At 37.0% G+C, this 23,323-nt stretch overlaps 3 protein-coding genes and 1 long non-coding RNA gene across 8 annotated transcripts; 2 read left to right on the forward strand and 2 right to left on the reverse strand.

Annotated features, from left to right (window-relative positions):
* Window positions 1-1,013: 1,013 nt before the first annotated feature.
* On the reverse strand, window positions 1,014-5,648 carry LOC117974060 (acyl-coenzyme A thioesterase MBLAC2-like). 2 transcript variants are annotated; one of them, XR_004664220.2, is made up of 3 exons: window positions 4,930-5,648; window positions 1,600-4,353; window positions 1,014-1,568 (listed from the first exon to the last, which is right to left on the reverse strand). XR_004664220.2 is itself a non-coding variant. In XM_034005922.3 (2 exons), the coding sequence occupies exons 1-2, from the start codon at window positions 5,375-5,377 to the stop codon at window positions 3,968-3,970; spliced, it is 834 nt and encodes a 277-aa protein (XP_033861813.1). In that variant the 5' UTR covers window positions 5,378-5,648; the 3' UTR covers window positions 1,014-3,967. The 2 variants fall into 2 exon arrangements, 1 of the variants encoding a protein (XP_033861813.1); XM_034005922.3 differs by having other exon boundaries at window positions 1,014-4,353.
* A 2,980-nt stretch (window positions 5,649-8,628) lies between these two features.
* On the forward strand, window positions 8,629-11,391 carry LOC131697555 (uncharacterized). 2 transcript variants are annotated; one of them, XR_009307374.1, is made up of 3 exons: window positions 8,629-8,737; window positions 10,102-10,255; window positions 11,134-11,391. It is a non-coding gene; the product is annotated as an uncharacterized LOC131697555 (long non-coding RNA). The 2 variants fall into 2 exon arrangements; XR_009307376.1 differs by lacking the exon at window positions 8,629-8,737 and adding an exon at window positions 8,744-9,035.
* A 575-nt stretch (window positions 11,392-11,966) lies between these two features.
* LOC117403789 (DNA-directed RNA polymerase III subunit RPC7-like) lies at window positions 11,967-15,770 on the forward strand. The gene is made up of 5 exons (XM_034911920.2): window positions 11,967-12,078; window positions 12,753-12,809; window positions 13,254-13,318; window positions 13,582-13,707; window positions 14,529-15,770. The coding sequence occupies exons 1-5, from the start codon at window positions 12,057-12,059 to the stop codon at window positions 14,613-14,615; spliced, it is 357 nt and encodes a 118-aa protein (XP_034767811.2). The 5' UTR covers window positions 11,967-12,056; the 3' UTR covers window positions 14,616-15,770.
* Window positions 15,771-16,780: 1,010 nt separating this feature from the next.
* LOC117403937 (lysM and putative peptidoglycan-binding domain-containing protein 3-like) lies at window positions 16,781-22,300 on the reverse strand. 3 transcript variants are annotated; one of them, XM_058987295.1, is made up of 3 exons: window positions 22,183-22,300; window positions 20,056-20,330; window positions 16,781-18,776 (listed from the first exon to the last, which is right to left on the reverse strand). In XM_058987295.1, the coding sequence occupies exons 2-3, from the start codon at window positions 20,323-20,325 to the stop codon at window positions 18,132-18,134; spliced, it is 915 nt and encodes a 304-aa protein (XP_058843278.1). In that variant the 5' UTR covers window positions 20,326-20,330; window positions 22,183-22,300; the 3' UTR covers window positions 16,781-18,131. The 3 variants fall into 3 exon arrangements, with proteins under 3 accessions (XP_058843278.1, XP_058843282.1, XP_058843285.1); XM_058987299.1 differs by lacking the exon at window positions 22,183-22,300 and adding an exon at window positions 21,971-22,155; XM_058987302.1 differs by lacking the exon at window positions 22,183-22,300 and adding an exon at window positions 21,028-21,051.
* Window positions 22,301-23,323: the final 1,023 nt, after the last annotated feature.

Here is a 23,323-nt window from a genome sequence, read left to right on the forward strand (position 1 = left end):
TTATAGTGTAATGTATTAACAGACACTCTATTTATGTGCGAGTGAGATTGGGACTGCTGTTTGTCTTCGTCCTCATCCTAGTTAAACTAGTTAAACAATAAAGGCTGCGTGGTCCAGTGGTTAAAGGAATGGGCTTGTAACCAGGAGGTCCCCGGTTCAAATCCCACCTCAGTCACTGACTCATTGTCTGACCCTGAGCAAGTCACTTAACCTCCTTGTGCTCCGTCTTTCGGGTGAGACGTAGTTGTAAGTGACTCTGCAGCTGATGCATAGTTCACACACCCTAGTCTCTGTAAGTCGCCTTGGATAAAGGTGTCTGCTAAATAAACAAATAATAAAATAACTGAAATTGAATAGCTGTAGGACAGAATACCATGTGCCACAATATATCAGATAGCAAGTGCAGTTATACAAGGGGTCTTGCAAAATGTATATCGATTATGTAAGTCAATAGCATGAGGTCCAGAACAGAGGCTCAAATTCTGCTAAATAAAACCTGGGCGTCCTCTATCCATCCATTTTCAGGCACAGTTTGTGAGAGTTCAGCTTTTGGAGGAGCTGCAGTCTGATTGAAGTGTAAACCCAGGGTGCTATCAGGGGGTAAACATACTAAAGTGCTTGCTAAACAAAATCAGGGTCAGCCCCCTTGAATTTTCCAACTTCCACTGCCACCATAAAAGCAGCACCTCCTTGGTGTATTCAGGATTAAACGGAACAAGCAACATTTTCAATTAACACAAAACATGTATCATATTGTGACAGAGCACTTCCTCTCCACTTGGGCAATCCAGCCAAACATGTTCAAATGTGTGTTTGAATGGGTGCTAAATGTGGTCCGCTTAAATTGATAAACTGATTGCCAACTTAACTTGGCCACATGTATTTAAGCATAGCCCGTTTATAGACTGTTAAATACAGTGCTGTATATGCTGGTTCCAATGGAAATTTATGAGGCAGATGATACCGGTGCTTTCGCTATCATAAAATATATTAAAAAAAAAAAAAAAAAAACATTACAATTAAATAAGCTTTTAATTGAAATGAAATACAATTAGAATATAACAACACTGCTTATCTAGTGAGTTCATGAGACATTTACCAGGCTGACATGAAAATAAACTAACTAACTGAACAAGCACACTTTCTTTTGTTTTGTGTGTGTGTGTGTGTGGTTATATTCAAGGCGGTAAGTACAACAGGCAATGTTTTTGTCCACTGCTTTTATTACAGGTGAATCAAAGCAACACTGTTTTAACTATGTCAGACATGCTGCTAAAACTACACCATGTCTTCTTTTACAGTTCGTAACATTACAAACAAAGTCAGAAATTATAAAGTTAACATATCAGACAGCAATAATAAAAGTCAGAACAATATCCCTTCTCATTGTTCACTTTAGGCTTGTAAACGTAAATGTTATTTTGAACGATAGTTTCAAATCCAGCCTTTATTTAAAGTGCAATTATTTTATAACAAAGTGCTGTTTATCGGGTAATACTGTATGTGCATAAGCTGTCAGCATTACAGTTTAATGTGGGTAGTTTTCAAAGTATGCTTAGAGGTACTGCCTTTGATCTGTTAAATCATACACAATTAAACCTTCAAAGTCAATCTAAGGGGCTTTGTTAAGAAAATCTTCCATTTTCCATAAATGTTTGACTGCAAATCAAAAGCCACTTGCTGTTCTTTTCACAAGTTTTACAATTGCTACTGTCAGGTTTTTTTTTGGTTAAAAGAGATAGACATCAGTTTCTGTCATCATATTGAAATGTCCCTTCTCAATTGAATCGATGGACTGCACCTACCACAGACATTTGACAAAGCAATGCTTAATACAGTAGTTAAGACACTTGAGAATCGTACAGAAGCTATAACATGCATATCCATACAATGTACAATAACCATACTCCAATTCCATATACATTCTATTAATGAGCATTCTATTTAGTTAAGAGGTTAACACAAACTATTAACACTTACTTATACCAAGCTGCAAAATAATGAAATACTTCAGCAATCATTAAAAATAGATTTGTCCCTGTAACATTAGAACATATGACAATTTATTAACAAAGAGAATAATAGTCTGTAACCTCTCATTTTGTTACAATCTTCAAAAACACAAAAATAAGCTTGCAACATAAAAAATATATATTCATATACAGTATTAAATATATTCATAAATGCATATAAAACTGACATGCATGTTGTCACTTTCTTCATATTTAAGTAGTGCATGCAAATGTTTGCTTAATCATCCCTTAGTTTGGCTTAATATCTTCCTAAATATAGCTTCTCCTGTCACTGCTTCAAATACTAGGGATGTTCAATGGTTTATGACACAGAATACATATACTGGTAGTCTGGTTTACTAAAAGTGTTCATCATCTCACCATGATGAAGCCTCTCTTTTTTAAGGGGTTGCTTTGTTGTAATTAAACTGCTGTATTAATGAAGAAGACAGAGTATTTGCTTATGGGAATTGCTTCTTTACCATTTGCGTCATAATTTAGCAAACCAAACCAAAGTCAATCATATGCATGTTTTAGATTCAGACAGGTTAAAATGGTTTGATTCATAGACTGTATCTTCTTTATTAATAATTCAATGAAGGCTTATATATATATATATATATATATATATATATATATATATATATATATATATATATATATATATTTATATATATATAGCAAGAGAGAGAGATATTTCAACTAAAACATAGCCTATTACTGTATTTTCAAAGAATTGTTGTCTTAAATAAACTACACCTTTTCAAAACTATAACAAAAAAAAAATATCATTCAAAGTCACCCCATTGTGTCTGTTTTATAGGTTACTTTATAGGAAAAGTTAGGTCAGCCTCAACCTTGTCTCATTAATTGTCTTTACCAGATTTTTAAGTAAAATTCAAGCACTGCATTCCAAACTTGAGAAATAGGATCAATGTTGGAAAGGGCCTCACAGGAATTAAAGACTGGCCCTAAACTTTGACTTGGTTCCAACTGCAGATTCCCTCTCAAATGTTGCTTTGTGAAACTTTGAGATGGTGCAAAGCAAATAGGATTGCAAACTGATTAAGGTGTGAAAGACTCATTAAAACTTGAATGATTTCTGAGTATATTTTGAAAATGCGCCTGCAGTGACTTAGTATACTGAATCAAGATTGCAAGATAATTAATTTTGGCAGCAGTGTGGAGTAGTGGTTAGGGCTCTGGACTCTTGACCGGAGGGTCGTGGGTTCAATCCCCGGTGGGGCACTGCTGTTGTACCCTTGAGCAAGGTACTTTGCCTAGATTGCTCCAGTAAAAACCCAACTGTATAAATGGGTAATTATATGTAAAATAATGTGATATATGTATAATGTGATATCTTGTAACAATTGTAAGTCGCTCTGGATAAGGGCATCTGCTAAGAATTAAATAATAATAATAATAATAATAATAATAATAATAATAATAATAATAATAATAATAATAATAATAATTTTGCACCCAGCTCCTATTTGCGTTATTTGAAAACCATGCTGGTAATGTGTGAATAAAGTCTTGGCAGCAGGCTAATTCACTAGCCTTTCATGATTTTCATCCCTGGTGGCCTGGATTCAAGTCTGGCTAAGGTTCACAAAGCCACCACACAATCTGTTAGTCTCTGGTTAACGTCAAAGGGTGTCTAGGTGAGAATTGAAGTGTGCTCACAGAGCAGTGAGGGGAAGCTCTCATGATGCCTGCTGGCACCATGCATGACTCTAACCTTTTTTTTTTTAATTATAGATTTTAAAAAAGCAAAACAAAAAAAACCCACACGATGTGTATGTAATCTTTTTATGCACGCTTTGTAATTTGGTGCAGGCAACTTATGCCTTTACAATTCTGAGCAATATTTAGCCTACTATAGTTTCAAAAGTTGACAGGGTGGAAATATGTAACATAACATAACCAGCATCCCTTTTTGCTAAACCTTGGCATCAAGATGCGCTTCTGGAATTTGACGCACGGAGAGCTAGATTTGCAACCGACTTCAAGGCACACGAGGAAAACCTATGGCAAGCGCCAGCATTCGAAATGTAATTGGAGGCTATTCTGAACAGCCTTTCCGCCCCAAATGTGTTAAAATGGCCCGGCAACACCCTTTCCACAAGCCCTCCATCAACGAGTTCAAGCAGGCGTTCGCAGGTGTTGACATAGTCACTGATCCTGCTGTAAGGGAGCCAGTCGATCATTGACCCATCGTAGGCAACATCCCCACTGAAAAGCATCTTGTGCTCTTTGTCATGAAGGCAGATGCTTCCTCTGGAGTGGCCAGGCATGTGCATTACAGTCAACTGTTTATCTCCAAGGTTAATTACATCACCTAAATAAGGAAGATACAAAGGAAACGCTTTTTTAAACGTCCTTTAAGGGGCAGCCTACTCAACCACAAGCATACCATACTCACCTTCAATGGATAAAGAAGTGTTGCCATTATACTGCAGAGCCAATTTAAAATGACACTGAACTCTATATTAATACTGACTTCTGAATATAAACAATATATATATATATATATATATATATATATATATATATATATGCTTTATAATACAGAAGATATATAATTAGATGATACCAACTATGATATACATAGTCAGTAAGTACTAAAGAGTAAGTGCTAAGAAAGACTGCTCCTTGACCTCCATATCAGAACACATGCTTGTAGTAAACTCCATAGTTCAGCCTATTGGCCAGAATTACTATGTAAGGGATAACACATGATGTGGCCTAGGCAAGGTAATACATCGTATATCAGCTGTTTTCACTACGTTACCTGTTGAATGCCAACCTGGTTACTTTATATTATACATAGCCACATGTATATGTGCATTTTTTTTTTTATATAGATTTTTTAAATTATTATTACGACGCTCAAAAATGAGTAGAACATATTAACCTTCCTGCAGTATATGCGTTGGTTTTACCGCTTGTACTCGGTACTGACTGGCCCTCCATCCGGGGGTCGGAGCCCTCACAATCTCGCTGTCATAGAGCCAAGTCACCGTCTCGAAATTATCCCCGTTTGCCAAAGCGTCTGCCTCCGCCCCGTGCACCGCCACTTGCCGAAACTGATGCAAGCCGCCCGAGTGGTCAAAATGGACATGGGTGCCGACCGCTAACAGGGGGTTCTTGCGGCCGGACTCTGACGCGTCTCCAAGCAGCCCCTTTGCTTGCAGGTACTCCGGTAGACTCCTCAGACCCAACCCGGTGTCGATCACCACGTCCTGGTGCGACCCGCGGACGAGCCAGATGTTGGCTCGGTTTCCAGACTCATAAAACCTCTCCTGTATCCAGAACACCCCGTCTCCGAGGGATTTATGTGCGTACCATTCAGCTGCAGACATCCCAACCGCTGCTACACCCGTGAAAAGACAAGAGCATACAAAACAAAAAGGCTCGGGACGCAGGGATATTCACAGAGGCGTTAAAAGAATGAATAGCAACGGAGTGAAATTTAAATGAAGAGAAGATTAACTGCACGATACTCCTACACAGTCCCGAGAGAAGCTGTTTACATTAAAACACGGACAAATGGGCATTGCTGTGAAAGGGAACCTGATTGGCCAATTACCTGTCACTAGCTTCGTTGTCAGGGTTTCAACCACGCCCACTTAAAGGCAAAGGTTCCTAAACTTACACCAAACATTTTCACTCATCGTCACCCAATATCCTCTGTCTACAGTCATTTTAAAACACAATATATACAGTCAAATTGTATCTTTCTTTTTAATATCATAATTATGAAATAAGAACCCAAGCCTCAAAGATATGGTGGATAATTACTACAGCTGATTACTGTACTTTCTTAATGATGAAGTAAAAAGATTTCACTCCTAAAAATTGTTATCAGTGCAGCTTGTATTCCATGGATATCTGTATTAGACAGTAATGGTTTTCTATACTATTTTGGTCAAATACATTTTAGATATTCTTCCAAACTTTTATTCATGTGCAGTTTCCAATTTTAAAACAATATATTATTATTATTATTATTATTATTATTATTATTATTATTATTATTATTATTATTATTATTATTATTATTATTATTTTCTGAAATGCTAAATTAGTAAGAAACCAAACAGGTACAGTTACAATACTTTATTGAGGCATTGAACATATACTGATATGAGCTTATTAAACAATAGCAGCTACTGTACAGACCAGCTAAAGTAGTCCCCCTGGAGCCTAGCTGGAAGAGTCCCCCTGGGCAGACTGCAGTCATGGTTGTGATGTGATGAGGATACAGAGTAGTTCCCATCTGAGAATGTGTGGCGAGTTACAAAGCTGGGTTCCAAAAGTGTCTGCTTATCAAAACACACCTGTTGAAAACAGCCTGAAAAAAAAAAACATTCCTAATGAAAAACAACCTATAAAAAACATGCCTAATGAAAAACAACCTATAAAAAACATGCCTAATGAAAAACAACCTATACAAAAACATTCCTAATGAAAAACAACCTATAAAAAACATGCCTAATGAAAAACAACCTATAAACAACATGCCTAATGAAAACACCCTATACAAAAATATGCTGTTTTGAACCTAAACAGTAACAGCTGGTAGAAAATAAGTTCTGAATGCTGTTATTAATAGCAGCTAGGCTCTCAAAGTAACAGGCAGGGGCACTCTGCAGATGGAGGTACTTCCAGTTAAGGGACCAATAGTGATATCTGGTCATCTGATATCCTTGTTTTTAACATATACTAAATATATTGAGGCCAGGTGGCAAATTTTTCAAACTCGCTGATGGATTGGTTCCCAGTTTTCTGATCAGGACCACACTGCACGTATTTAAAAAAATGTATTGATATGTTCCGCCATTTTATTATTTATTTCTTAGCAGACGCCCTTATCCAGGGCGACTTACAATTGTTACAAGATAACACTTTTTTTTTTTACATACAATTACATTTTTTTTTTTTTTTTTTTTTTTACACACAATTACCCATTTATAGAGTTGGGTTTTTACTGGAGCAATCTAGGTAAAGTACCTTGCTCAAGGGTACAGCAGCAGTGTCCCCACCGGGGATTGAACCCACGACCCTCCAGTCAAGAGTCCAGAGCCCTAACCACTACTCCACACTGCTGCCCATTTTAACACACATGAGTATTTGAGGGTCTTCATCAAGGCTTTAGAAACATATCTAGCAATGAGAACATTCCACAACACTGATGGAAGTGCTTGGTTTCCTCTCCCCATTCACCTCCTACAGGTGGCATGACCCCACCGGACCTTCACATAGTTTCTGATGAGAACTGCATCAGAAAAGTTTAAGGCTCAGGTTGGGGTCTATAATCTGTAACCAACGTTACGTGAAAGGACATATTTTTGTGGTTACAATTGGCTTCCCCAGAGTTTAAGTCGAAAATAAAGCCTTGGTTATTTCACTACCATTCAACAAATGTAAAACAGACCCTGATTAGTACTAATCTTGGACTACCTAATGTTATATGAGGAGAAGACATTGAAAAAAAATGTCAAAACATTTGTCATTGAGTTTATTTAGTTTCATTTCTAGCTTAGATAGTTATAAAAAAAGAAAAGCAGGTTCCTTTTTTTAATCAATGTGTGCATTCGGGTTAAGTAGTTTACCCTGTATATAACTGTAGAGCAACACATACCAGTGGAAATCTCTCCTTTTATAATGATAGTAACCCACCTTATCTTATATAATACTACTGCAATGAGTGACCATGTCACATGTGCACACACATTCACTCAAGCAACATTTGTATTATATGTCACAAATGTTACATTTTGCTGGTTAAAAATAGAAAGGTGAGCCTCTTTTTCAGTATATGCTTTGTCAGGGATTATTTCCGTGACATGTGTCTCATTTTAGAAATCTATCATAATTCCATACATTACTGACAGAACCTATTGTGGGTGATGTCAGGTCATCTTGTTCTGCAGCTGGGTACAAATGAATAATCTTCTGTCTGCCTTCATCCTTGAGGTCTCCATTGTTATGAGACTCATGAATGTTAACATTTTAGACATTTTGCAGGCCAAGTATAACAAGATATTAAATTAATGGGAAAAATATGTTTTTGCTTTTATGAACCATTGAGCACATGATACTCCCAGCATATTCAGAAATAATTTAAAATACAAGTTATTGTATTGCATCTTTGATGTTAATATATACAATACAAGCCTATTACTCTGAATAAAAGAATCATTAGCTGACCAAAAATGGGTTTCTGCAATGGTAACTTCTAAAACAGGCACCACACATGTCACATTGGCAGTCAGCAATGTAGGGAAAGAGGATCAAATATTGCTTTGAACTGTGGATACAGATTAATTAGATTCAGAGAAATAAAATGATGACAAGGCTGAAAAGGTTCATCTTAAAACCAATACAATTTCTATTGACTGGAAATTCCAGAATCCATTTTTGAGTCCCAATTTGATTAAAGGCTCATCTATTAACTTCCCCGTGACAACACATAAATAATGAATGTTTCATCGTATTTTTCTGAATATGGTTAAGTGTTGAGTACAATTTAGTTTCATACCGACGTCATCAGGGAAACAGCCGGTGACTAGAATATCACGCCCTTTGCTACTGCGCGTGCGCTGTGGAATCTCCTGCTAGCAAGCAAGCAAGCGGAGGCAGCGTGGTTACGAGTGTACCCGAGTGCAGTAGCAGTGTAGCCGTGAACCAGCGTTTTCAAGTAATACTGTGTCAACCAGGTTAGGATAAGTCTCTTTCATGTGAGATTTATTTACATTGTTATTATTGCAGATTAAAATGAATACACTGGCGTTTGGTTTGTATGTTTATTTTTGTATATGTTGACACGAGTTACATTGAAAAAATGAAACTCAAAACGCTGACGCCTGATTAGCTCTTCAATGTTATTCAGGAATGTACTGCAACCGTTGCTGATGTATTTTTTCCAAAGTTTTAGTTAATACTTATTCACGTTCATTGTAGCCTAATAGTCTTGAATAAAACATTCTCAGATTCCCCAAGCCGTGCGGCCATACTGTAAGTATTGATATTTTGTAGTGTCATAATTTGGACTTCGGTGTGCTGGTAACGTTCTGTCAGCGTCACCAGTAGTTCTGTTTTACTAGTCTCATGTGTTTACAAACATGTGTTTTAGTAAACACGTATCTGAGCTGTAACAATCAATGGGGCATATGATAAAATAGAGATGCTAAGTAGAGGATGGTCTATGCTATTTGTTAATTAATTATTTTTGTATGGTCACCCTAAAAAAAGGTTTGTTGTAACCAAAGTACAGAACTAAAGTTTTTGGTTTACTGAGCAGTTTACCGTCCTCTGCTTAACAAAGTTGACCGAGGTGGGACTATTGCATCCTATTGGCAGATTAAATGTCCCCTCTGATTTCCTGAGTCAGCCATCACAAAATCAAGAGTTGGACGGTCAACAGTGACCGGTTATGATGATTTGTCGGACTGCATAAAGTGCACTTCCCACATAACATGTTACCTGAAGTTCAGCATGAATCTTGTGCACTACTGCAGCCTGTATACTCCTGTTCACATTGATGTTCAAAGATGGAACTTGTCAAAAGATGCACATAGGCTGCAGGGCTTTATAGTTTTGTTATGGCATCTGACATTGGTTTTATTATATGTTAATTCAATACTTAAGTTTTAGTGTGAACAACAGTTTGGAGAGGAGTAGCTCCACTTTTGTATAGTGAGGGGGCTGAATACCCCCAAACACCTTTACCATTTCAAAAGTGGTGGTGGTGGTGAAGTTCTATTGTGTTGTAGTACATATTACTCATGAATATAGTATTTGGTTCCAGAGTTGATTATTTTTTAAATGTGTGTGTAATATCACATTTCACTAGTCGGAAAACTCATTGAATTGTAGTTTCTTTTAGTGTTTTTCAATTCAGCACTACTGCATGTTTAGTAGTTATGGGTGATATGATATTTTGCCCACATGTGATTTGAGAAGGATACCTTTGTAACTCATCCCCAACATGGTGAGAATGTGTCTTGAAAGTTGTAAAGAATTGCCCATTTTGATGACCATTGCAAGAAAAAGTCTTTGCCATTATAACCTGCCAATAAAGCGACCCACAGCACAAGCGAGGGGTTTGTTCCAGAGCCGTGATGGCAGGAAGAGGTCGGGGACGTGCCTCATTTACCTTTAACATCGAGGCGCTTGGCCTGGGCAGGGGTGAAGCTCTACCAGATGTTGCGTATCAGCCACGGCAGGTATACCCTGTGAGTACTGAACTATTACCTTGTGGGGACTGTTGCTTATTCCTTTCCAGGTTACCCTCTCGATATCTGTAGGCCCAAAGGCTCTGCTCTATGCATTTCCATAGATTACAGTTAAAGTTGGTAAATATTGTATAATACTGGTTCTGCTTTATTAAGGTACAGTTCTTAGTTTTAGGTTAATGAAAACCAGTCGCAAACATTTTCGAAGGAGCAATCTAGCTTGAATGAGACCACTATAAATGAGAGGGCCACTACGTCCTTCTACAGCATAGGTTGTAATGTGATGTAAGGAAGCAAAATATATTTAATGTTGGTGTAATAGAAAAATAAACAAGCAAAGAACATATATTCCAAACTGCTAATAAAAAGAGGTAACATACATTTTTTATTTATTTTCCCCCAATTTGCAATGTCCAATTGTGTTTTTTCTCCTCACTGCAGCGATTCCCATCATAGCACAGATGTTCTTAGGGCATGTGAGATCCTCCGATCTCACAAGCCTAAAGTCAGAGCAGAGGTGGGCGGGCTACCGATCCTGGAGAACAGAGATCAGCCCTGCTTTTTATCCACTCTGAATGTGCTCAGTGTCTGGCCAGTAGGGTTTGCTGTGCGTGAAGAGGAGAAGCAATCCCTGCCAGTTTCCCACCCCCCACCCCGGGAGCGTCAGAGCCAATGTGACGCCCCCTTCGGGGTCCCCGGCAAAGCTCTGCCTCTTTGCACAACCTGGATGTGAACTGGTGCCGTCCAAGCTGTGTGACTCATCCTGCACTCCCAGAGGCAGCGCTTTAACTGGATGAGCCACTCAGGGGACCCCTTGTTTTATTAACCTGTATTTTTACTGAATGCAAACCACAAATTAAAGTCAGTTTTTGTTACAGCCAACAGATTACAAACCATTGCCCTTGAAAACAGGAGAGGATGAAGATTATATGCTGGCCTTAAAACATGAGTTAAAAGAAACTATGCAATCGTTACCTTACCATATGGATTTTCCGAGTGTGAAGAAAGGCAAGTGTAAATTGCATCTGAAGACTGTATCTGTAAGATGCATCATTATGTTTTAGCTCTGTTAGTTTTGCCATGCAAGCAAAAACTAAACTTGGTTTTCATTAATGGGTGCTGTCTGTCTATCTTGAAGTGTATTCCACAAAATGCAAGGAATAATTTCATAGTTTTACATATCACGAAGATTCAGTCGGTCAAAGAAATTGCATAGGAATGGCAGTTTTCTATAAGCGACTGTACTTGTATTATGAGTTGAAATGAACCTCTCCTCCACACCAGGGTTCATTCTCACATTACAAAACACTGAATCATTTAGCAACTCCTAAACAATTTGCAATCATCCCAGGCTGGAGGCGTTCAAACAACACACTACAATACTTAATGCACTGCTATCTGTCTATTCATAAATACTCCAGGCAAACCAACACATTAAATACCAAATATATGATTGTTTTGTCTATTACAGTATGTAACGGTCACACTGCACTGAAGCCTTGAAACTTGAGGGTCTCACAAAACTAGCTACCACTCAAGCCTAAACACCTGAGAGCACTAACAGAACAAAGCAGCAGTACATCAGTGGATTAGAAAACGTTTTTCATTTAGCAAGTATCAAGTTTCAATATGTTTAACAAAGATTGCAGAAGGCACTCCATTTTTAAATTTTGACCATGGTTATTACCTACTGTATCTGTAAATTATGAATAAACAAAATTATCTTCTGCTGTACCCTTTTTTGTTTCCCATAGATGTTGCAAGATACAAAGAAAAGTATTTGCAGGAATATAATAAAGAGATGGCCAGCACATGGACACCAGGTAAATCAGAGCTGACCATGACTCATTGGATGAGCTGTTTTTCTGATCTGAACATCTGGTTTGAAACTGATCTGATATTTTCAGAATCATATCGTTCTGAATTAAAATACTGTAACCAACTACAGTACATCTAAATGGAAGCCTATTTATTTGGAAACACAGTCCTGTTAGCTGTGTATTTGACATTGTATCTTTTTTGTGTTCCCTGAAAAATGGACAAGGGTTGAAACGGGCCAAAATGAAATAATCAGATATGCGTGGCACTCTTTTTTAACGGTCACTGAAGTTAACATTATATAGAGTCGGATATGTGAGTGCTGACTGTATATTGGTATCGTTCAGGTGATAAAGACTTAACACTGACATATTGGCTTCACAGTTAGTACACATCTTTATTCGATGTTTCTATTGATTAAGTTATTGTGTATATTGTAAAAGAAACACTAACCCATTTATGGCACCAATTTTACAAATCTGCTGCCTCCACACTCTCACAGCCTTATATTGCAGTCAAGTTCCATTGTAGGTGTTTCCGTGTTAAAGTTGACCGTTTCAGTGGCACAGAATCCTCTGACCATCAACAATACAGGCAACAGGCCTTGAGATAGTGCCTTAACATTATATTAAAGAAGAACAAAAAACTTTCACGCCATTTTGTCACTCATGTCGTGCAGATTGGAGACGACTCCCAAGAGAGCTGATGCCCATAAGAAAAAAGAAAAAGATATCCAGTAAGTAAAAAAATAGAACAAAACAATACTAATAATTTTACAGAAAACATAAACCTGAGGTGAACGTAGCATATTAGAATTTCTATATCAATTAAAACACACTAGTAATGACCGATTATAAAACTGGTATTTTGCTGGAATTCCCTTAACTAAATGTATCTTTATTCTATATAATATATATATATATATATATATATATATATATATATATATATATATATATATATATATATATATATATATTAGAGAGAGAGAGAGCGAGAGAGACTATCTATAGAGAGAGAGAGAGGGAGAGAGAGAGAGAGACACAGATATTGAAAGATACACACTGTATTGGCAGTCCCTCTCCCTACATACTGGCAATCTGAACTGTATTTCAGTGTTCCATTATAGTTCCATTTATTTTACCTCATGGAACATGAAACTCTGATCTCTCCTTTACAGATGTTAAAACAAAACCAAAAATTGCACCAAGTAAAGAAAAAGTGGACATTGTTAGTAAATTGGAGGTAAGTGCCATGGTATAAATGTGTGCATAGATATTGTTACTTTTGTTGTGATCTGTTAAAACATGAATTGCACTTCACAAAATTTTTCGAATCAAGACCTACTGACAATTGACCACAACCTCTGTTAAGTTCTATAAATGGGGTGCACAAAGCCTACAGTATCTTGGGGGTGTAATGATTTTGAAAAATAAAGTTTTTTAGGTGTGAATTGATTATCACTCTAAAGGATCGAGATCAAATATACTGGTCTAAATCTGTTCTAGGAGCTGGAAAAGAAGGATGAAGAAGGGAAGTCTGATGGTGAAGGAGAAGAGAAGAAGAAACCAGAAGAGGAGGAGGAGGAGGAAGAAGCAGCAGAGGAGGAGTATGATGAGGAGGAGTTTGAGGAGGTAATTGTCTTCCCTTTCAATATTGTATTGCAATTTAAAACAGATACACTACTAACGGAAATGTTTGTGTGTTATAAAGTAACCACAGTGCAAGAAGCCTGTAATGTTAGCTTTTAGGTTGTTTTTTTCCCCCCCATCTACTTTCTCACCAGCCTTTTAATTGTATTTCTAATAACGACAGTGTGGTACAGGTTCCCATTGATGTCTCATATACAGTTGGTCAGCAAACACAAGACAGGAATAAGAATGTTTAACCTATTGGGGGTGTGAGGGCTTGGGCATGCGGCAAAAATGGTTCAAAGGAATAAAAAAGCTATGTAACAGAAGTTCAGTTCACTCAAACTCTTCTCCCACTGTATTTAAGGCTTACAGAACACACTGCATGGTTTACAATAAACATGTTACTTTGCCTTTATTGTATGTTGTGTTGTATGTGTCGCAGCAATATAATCCTTATTGTTTTGGTCATAAATCAACAGGGGAATAAAACTGAAAGAGTTCCATTTTCACTCATCTGCCATAAGAAAAATTAAATAAAACAAATATTCCAGATCATTCTGATTGCAATGAGCAGGGAGCTAGCATTGTTATTCCAGAAGGGAGCATGTGTATACAGTATAATGCTTCTTTAGGCAGACACTTCCTAGTGAAAGTTGTGAAGTGTATTGTTTTTTGATTCCTGAGCTGGATGTGTGAATAAAAATTAAACCAAAGTAAACACTGCTGGGAGTTGAAGCCTACTCTATTTTGCCATTTCTCTTGCTGCTGGAACAGAACAGAATATACAAATATACTGATTCAGTTTTTTTTTCTATGCATAGGAAAATGACTACATTGCTTCATACTTTGAAGATGGGGATGACTTTGGCGGGGGCAGTGATGACAACGTTGATGAAGCAACTTACTAACTGTACTGTGCATTTACATCTGATTGCATACAACAGCTGCAGGCACTTCTCAGTGAATGAATGGTTATTTTATGATATGATGATAAATATCAACATAAAAAACAACCTGTGCGGTTTTGCTATTGAGAGTATGACTGGTGTCATTCAATAAGAAGCATTTCTGTACAAATGAGCCCCACTGCAACCCATACAATCAGCCACGCAGCACCAGTGAAAAGCCTGCTTTCTAGAATTCCATTTCCATGAAGTAGGGTTCTGGGTATGTTTAACTAGGGAGTTTTGCATGTTTGTACACAATGCAAATTGTGACCCTGTACAAAATGGCTTCGTTTACAATTGCTAATGAAAAAATGTCCACGTCATGATATTCCTGTTTATTTAAAACTACATTTGCACGGATTGAAAGGTATGGTTCATTTCTCCAGATTATGTATCTGTTATAAAAATCATGTAAATCTTCAGAGTAATTTTGGGAAAAAATTCATATCCTACAGTACTTGAAATATGAATAGGCCATGCTCACTAAGTAAAACAGGTTAATACAATTACTGTAACTTGTGTTGTCTAGCAAGCTCAGCCCACAAGTCAGTTTTCAAACATTCTACCTCTAATAATTTAATAGCATATTATAGATATTTAAAAACACTTATTGTTAACATCTGTGCATATTTGTATATCTCTGTATAAGAGGTGTGAGGATTCATTGGAACTCCCTGCTTTTGCGTGGTTATCTTTAAATTGATACTCTTAATAGACAGCCAGGGTGCATTAGATCTCTCTGAACACTCTGCAGGTATATGAACTTTGCAGGTAATGTCTTTGCAAAATGGTGTGCTTTGTGGTATAGCCACTCAATGGACCTTCACTTTAAACTCAAATAGTATTCTATGGCAGTACCTGCTGTGTAAATATGTTACTTAATGCACTTACAGAGGTGGACTGGTACCCCACACATGGGATCCATAGACATAAATGTGGCAGTCTGGCTATGGATACTTTATATCTGATTGAAATAAACTATGCAATTTTTATTTTAATATAAATGGCATTTTTTGAAAACTTGAGTTTTGCTGAAGCCAGTGGTGTCAATTTGGAAAACACAATTTGAGTTTTTATATGTTTGCAAATAGGCAGAATAAAATGCTACAGATTGAAGCGGTGTCTTGCTTTCCTTTCTAATATCTAACATGGTGTTTGGATTGTGTTGGTTCTCTTTCAAAAGGTCTTGCGACCGTCCCTATTATGACATGGGTGAACAATGAGAGCTGGCACTGATCATTTGCCTTTCAGTTGTAAAAAAAAACATTTCCACTGCCTGAAAAAAAGTAATTGTTTTTGCTTATTATTATTATTATTATTTATTTCTTAGCAGACGCCCTTATCCAGGGCGACTTACAATCGTATGCTTGACCTTGACAGGATCCCACTTGTAGTAGTTACTGTACTGAGAATGAGACAACGTGATGATGTCATCTGATTCATAGCTGGACGAACAAGTGAAAGCTAGTGATCTTAAGTGATATAATTGCCATATTACGTTTAATACATTCTCTATTACACACCAATATTTCATGGACATCTACCAGCTGACAAACCATGAAAAAATTAGCTAATCACTGTTAATGATTTGTTAAAATCTTTTCTCATGTATAGAACTTATAATATCTTTATTTTATATAGCGCCTTTCATAGTGGACCACCATCACAAAGTGCTTTACAGAGGTAGGCTGTGAACTGTGCTTTATATGCAGTCACTTACAATAGGACATTGATTTAACATCTCATCCACAGGACGGAGCACAAGGAGGTTAAGTGACTTGCTCAGGGTCACACACTGAGTCAGTCAGTGGGTGGGATTTGAACCGATGACCTTCTGGTTACAAGCCCTGGACTTTAACCACTGGACCACACTGCCTCCTAATCTATGACACAACACTGTTTAATATCAGTGCTTAAGTACAATCTTTGTTTTTGTGATTCAAAATAAGTTAAATACACTGTGGGTTAGTTGTCTCCTATAACAGTAAATTATGTTGTACAGTTTGAGCAGCCAGAACTGCTCAACTTCGCATTGTGGTCACCTTACCCAAACTGAGACACAAAAAGAGACAACCTTTACACAAAGTAGTAACATATAAACAAAGAATGAAACCAAATCAATATACTACTGTACCAAAATATATTTATTCTTTGTGTTTAACAATGCTTTTCTTGCCCATTTATCCATATGGAGAAAGCACATACCTATACAGATGACTGCTTGTAACCATCAGATAAGCCAGTCTTCAACAGTTCTATATACAATTCAATCAGAAAATGTAAACTTTAAAATATTAATTTAGTGGAACATTTCAACATCACACATACTGTAAATGTATTAAAATTAATGACCATGCAGTTAACATAATAATTATTTCACATATATGAAAAGCAGTCAATGCTTTTATTAAAATAGGGCATTAACTTGTGTAGATTGCTGCAAGTGCTCAAGAACTTACCAAAAGTTCCTATCCATATATATATATTATATATTACACACACCCCGCATTCCTTTGAATTTAAGACACAGCCCAAATTTCCCACCCTCAATGAGGAAAAAATAAAACATCAAATAAATATGCATTTACAACCTCAATTACGCATATGGAGGCAGTCTGCTATCACACAGAGTATTAGTTATGTGCTACTTCTCATTACTCACACCTGTTTTTCTCCCAATTTGTGAACTGTGGTATTGCTTGGGATACGGGGGTGTGATCAGCATTTCCGATCTGTCCAAGCTGGTACTGCTTGTTAGAAGCTAATAACTTTTTTTGAAAATGGCTGCCTCTATGTCATGGATGATTGGCAATCGGTCAGTAACGTTTTGGTTCGTCTTTTCTCGGCAGTAAGTCATGTTGCTGCTTGTCTATTTAGGCACTGACGTTTTGTTCGTCTTTTCTTGGCAGTCAGTTACGTTGCTGTTTGTGTATTCGGGTAGTCATGTCTTTTGTGTGTCTTTTAATACATGCATCACTATACTGTACTCAAATTTAAGGCAGGCTATTTTTGAGATGCAAAAAATTGTTCAAAAAGTATGTCTTAAGTCAAAGGAATACAGTATATATGTCTGCTTGCACTATAATATGGTTGGGTTCTGCAAAGCAATGAATATTAATGTTGCAGATTGCAAGAAGTAAACTTAAGTTACGAAGTATCCTCTTCATTGATCGTAAGTTAATGCCCTGAATAGTTTAGTACTGGTATATTCCTGAGCATAACATAGTGGCAGCTTCAGAGTAGTCTCAACTACAATACATATACCAACTGTTTTAAAAAAAGTAAAACACAGGTGTGCCCACCATAATATCTCTACGTAAAGTACATATTTTATGCATTGAAAGAGATTTTTTATTTTTTATTTAAAATGTTTTCTGTTGTCCATTATGTTTAAGATTGCACCTTTATAAAGAAACAACTACCATTACTGGACGTGGTCCAAGGGAATTGTTTATGGAGACTGTTTTCAAGCACCGACTACGTGTCATCCCTGTGCAGAGAAGGAACAGGATTATTCAGGTTGAAATGTTCATGAACCTCCCTAGGTACTGCTTCCCCCGATTTTACGTTTAACAGTTCCGGGTGCTGTGTGGGGATCACGGAAACTGAACCAAGCGACTCAGACGTCAAATGATGGCTGATGTCCGCTTTCATCAAAACCTCATAGTAAAGAAGGTAAAACACAGGAGTAATAATCCCAACAACAAGCATGATTGTCACAGCCATCCACCACCTCATACCCCAATCTGCCCCATAGTAAGGATCTTTGCGGACAGATACTCTGCGTTCAGCTTCCCCGAGCTGCCGCGGTGGTGAAAGGGAGGAGACCACCTCGTTCAAGCTTCCTCTGGAGGAGTCACTGGACTTCACCAGCTGCTCAATGTCCTTGTCCACCTCCTGCAGGTAGTTTCCCACGCTCTCCGTCGAGGAAGAAGAGTCCAAGGCGGCTTCGGCTTCCTGTGCTTCTGGGGTGCTGTGATCAGCTGGTGAGAGCTGCTTCAGCACGGAGGGGCTGTGGGTCTCCGTCAAGACACTGAACTTTTTCACAGGCATTTTTAAAGACCTCAGGGCAAAAAAGTCCTGTTCATTAAGAAGGTTGTTGGCCCTCTTGATATCTGCAACCTGTAATGTGAAATACAACAGGAATTGTGTATTTAACCCAGACCTGGGACAAATACAGTTGTATTTGATATTTTATTTGCAAACACCATCTATTCTTGAATAAATCAATTGAGTTTTTAAATATTCAAATATTAATTTCACAAAGTCAAATATTATTTGAAAGTATTTAGTTTTTTTTTTTTTGCAGAAAACAAATACTATTTGAAAATATGTATATTATATATATACACTACTTGAAAAAAATAAATAAAAAATTATATATATATATATGTCCAACTATTCCCAAATAGTTAATGAATAATCAAAAACTAAAACCTAATTATTACTCTAAATGTAGAATTATGTACCAAGTCTTGCAATTACCACGTTCTGATGAGGAAAATGCTAAACATGTTCAATTCAATAACTTCAAAACAGGCCATAAACCAGTGGTTAAAGATACTTCATTGTTTTCAGATATTTACCCATTGAAATAAAATATTCAAATATTTCAATGAATTGATCAAATTAAATCTAATTGAAATACAGCAGTTTCCAAAAGATAATAGAGTGGTTAAAAAGGCTTAACCTGCTTAGAATGCAGGATAACAATTAGGCTGCTGTATGTTACAGTTACATATTTATGAAGAGTTTAAAGTATTTAAATGTATTTCAACTACTCATTTAATTATTTTCAAATAACTGCTTTCCATAAACCATATTTAAATATGTTCAAATAATTACTTTCTGCAATCTGTATTTAATTATTTTCAAATAATAGTTACTTTCTGCGATATGTATTCAATTATTAGGTCTGATGTAACCTATTGACAAGCTTCAAACATGCAAGGCAATCCCATGGTCAAAAAGGTCTTGGAAATAATGTACTAAATCTTAATGCTATTGTGTTTAAACATGGTGGATGCTTGTTTGCATGCTAATACTGTATTGCATTTTTTCATGCATTATTTCTTTAATGAAATATTCACAGAATGAGAATATTTCAAAATATAATCACATATGTTATTATTAAACTATTTAGTTTTATACTAGTATTGAAAGATATCTAATTGAATAACTTTTCCGTTGCAACGATACAACACAGAACTCATTCTGAACTGTAACTTGTATTCATTAAAATCCTATGTAGTATACTCTATTGTTTAAAGAGTAAAACCAAGCAACCAGATGCAATCATAACAGAAAATAAATACATAAAGTATTTTTATGCAAGTAAGGAAATGGTGCAGTGTCATGTCGACAAAAAAACATATCAAAACAGAAAATAAATATGGCTTACCGAGCAGAAATACTGAAGAGCAATGGCATTTAAGGTGTCTCCCTCCTTAATGTCTCTCACCAAATACACAATGTCATTTGATCTGTCTCTGGATGTGCTTCTGCGAACTTTTTCCTTTCCTCTTGATCGCAGCTCATAGCAATCCCCATCATCTTCAGAAAACTCATTTTCCAAATTCAGATTGTTTGCAAAAACATAGGCACGTCCTCCATTAGCTGGCTGAACTCCCGTGGCTGGTTGGTAACCACTCTGCTGGCTTTTACCCGTCATTCTTGCTTTGTGTGGGACGAAAAAGAAAACTATAAGTTAATAGCATTGCAACTTAGGGTAGCACAGCTGTGTACACCTTGTGTTTTAAGCAAGAGACAATTAGATCAGCATCTCAATTTGTATGGTTCAAACTTCCAATGGTGAGGAGGTATTGTTTCCATCCTGGTTACTGTTGGTAGCGTTTCAAATACATTGTTCTTGAATGTCAGACACTACAGTACTCAATGTAGAAATGTTATGCGTACACAATTGTTACAGAATGTAAAGTTGGGTACACCGATACACCTTTGTTTGAATGTAGCCTAATACAGTAAAACAAAATATAATATATACTGTATGTATTTTGGGGGGGGGGGGGGGGTACAATTGATTTGTAATCATCTTTACCACAGATCTACATTTTCCTAATATTTAATTTCCAAACTGTTAATGTCCTACGATGGGTGTTACAAATGACCACAATTGCAAGTGATCACTGACAGCTTTGAAACGTCCATGCACAAAATACTGAGTAAGCCTGCCACCAACCAAGCCATGCGAGTTAGAGAAGGGTCGTTATTGCTGGCAACTATTCCACCTGTGATGTAATTTTCATCATTATTCCAGCATGGTTTTTAAAAAGCAAGGATAGACTATTTTATGTTCTAAACTTGCCACAAAATTCAACACAGCAGGTAGCCATAAAAATATATTTTCCAGTACCTTTTTTTTATTATTATTAATCGAGTACATCCTTTGGAACTAGTTTTCTGTTTCACTACACTACTGCAAATACAGCAGACATGAAGCAGCAGGAACCTCTGACACAACCATGCTGAAGATCCATGAAATTGCTGTTCAAGATCAATAATATTACCAGCAATATTGCTATTAAAAGTTGCCTCCTGAAGAATGCTGGGAATAATTGCTTGCCCTGTTGTTAAATGCTAAGATCATTGCATTCCAGCAAACATTGCTTCTGAAAATACTCCTTTATATGCTTTAACACTTGTGTGGAAGTCAGGTGAAGATACATATCAGTCCTGCTAATTTCTCAGCACTGGATCAGTGCACACTGCTTCACCTGTACTAGGCACCAGTGCTCCGCACATTAATATGCTTCTCCACACTCAGTATTTCAAAAGCATTCCCCCTGAATCATTAGTAAGCTTGCTAAATACAGAGGAAAGCATAAACAGCTGCTGATAATCATTTTAAAACACACACACACAATAGGATATTAAACAGGTGAGAAATTAACTGTTATTTTTAATTATTTTTTTTAGAACGCCTTAGCGGAAGTGATGAGAAATTAACAGCAAAAAACTAAAAGCAGTCGCTGTTGGGGGGAAGAATGACCAGGTGTATTATTGTTTTCGTGAGCCGCTGTAAACGCGTGAACTCTCCTCACTGCGGATCGAACAGTGATTACATTTAAATACCTACAAAACTGATAAAATTAAAATAAAAACGTTTTGTTCATTTGCGTAATCATTTTAAACTATTTGCCCATTAGAATCGATGTGTCAATGCCGAGTAAGTTTTCCATTATCACCAGCATATGGCGCATTAATAAGCAAGTTTATCACCAGTAAATATTGTTAGACTAAATCTGAGCACAAACTTAGCGAACTGCAACATTAATATAAAAATAAAACTAGTTTACCACGTCACATTGCTGAAACGCTGAGCATAAAAAAATATTTGCAAATCCCTCACGGCCGCTGTGCAGCAGTGACGTGCTTCCCGGTGTTTTCAACTCAACAAGACAGTTAACATGCCACCAATTACTTTAACTTATTTATGTATTTATTTTTAACTCAACGAAGACGTAGCTATTGTATTACGATACAAGTCTAAAGGGAAAAAAACACATACCTTAAATGTATCAGCCTTTAATAGCAACCTGCGATAATGACAACCATCTATATTATGTTTTGCCTACGCCACGTCATCAGACCGAGCGACGTACTGACGTAACTTCCCTCAATCTCAGTGGCCTCTGCTGAACCAAATATATTTGGCTGAATTTGCACAGTGGTGCTGGAGCAGAAGAGGGGAATGAGAGGACAGGAGGCTGAATTGGACCCTAGTTTGAATAAAGAGCAGTCATTTCTACTGTTTTTTTTTTTTTTAATCTCCCTCTCTCCTAGTGAGTCCGAAGTTGACAGTTATGCATAATGTGTTTTCTTGCATTCAAACATTGTAATTATTTAAGTGTCAGTATTACATTTAAAGCCCATATCTAAATCTCTTCTGCCAGAAATCTTGGACCAAATATTCAAAAGAGACGCGACGAGCTGTGCCAGCGAGTGGAATTGAAAACGGGAGTTACAGCAGAAACAAAGAATATTTTCCCCCACAACACTGGGGGAGGAGTTATGAATAATTATGAAAGACCTCCCGGCTACAAGTATGAAAGCCTCCTCCAAAAATGTTTACTGCAAATCACAATGTTGTGAAATTAGTCATGCTCGTAGAACTGCACAATATATTGTATATTTACACTTCGCAGTCTGGAATTCTGACACTTGCCCAGATGTGCGTGCCCAATTCAATTCAACAGTACGTTTCCTAGGCTACTTTGTGTGAGGCAGTCACTCACAGATGCTGCTCTCCATTGGATACGATAAGAATCTGCTATGTACTCTTCCTGAATGCAAACACACTTTATTGCAAAGGAGATGGTCTGTTTGTGCCAGCAGTTACTAGGGAGAAAAAAATCATTAAATAATGTGATGGAAACGTTCGGTTCCTTATTTGTGTCTTTTTTTTGGGGGGGGGGGGGGGGGGTCTAAGATCACTAATACACTTGATTGAAGTGGCCCTGGAGTTGAATGTGTTTTTTAATAGCTGTAAACTTAGTATCATCTCCACAGATATCACACACTCAGACATTTGCAAGAGTCTTGTCTAAGTGTCTAACATGGTACTGAAGCTAATAGGGCCACTATGGACATTTAAAAAAGTAGGATTTGTCAAATAAAAACAAGACTTCAATTATCTTAATTCCCAACTG

This window comes from Acipenser ruthenus, chromosome 2 (assembly GCF_902713425.1).
Source record: "Acipenser ruthenus chromosome 2, fAciRut3.2 maternal haplotype, whole genome shotgun sequence".
Lineage (NCBI taxonomy): Eukaryota > Metazoa > Chordata > Actinopteri > Acipenseriformes > Acipenseridae > Acipenser > Acipenser ruthenus.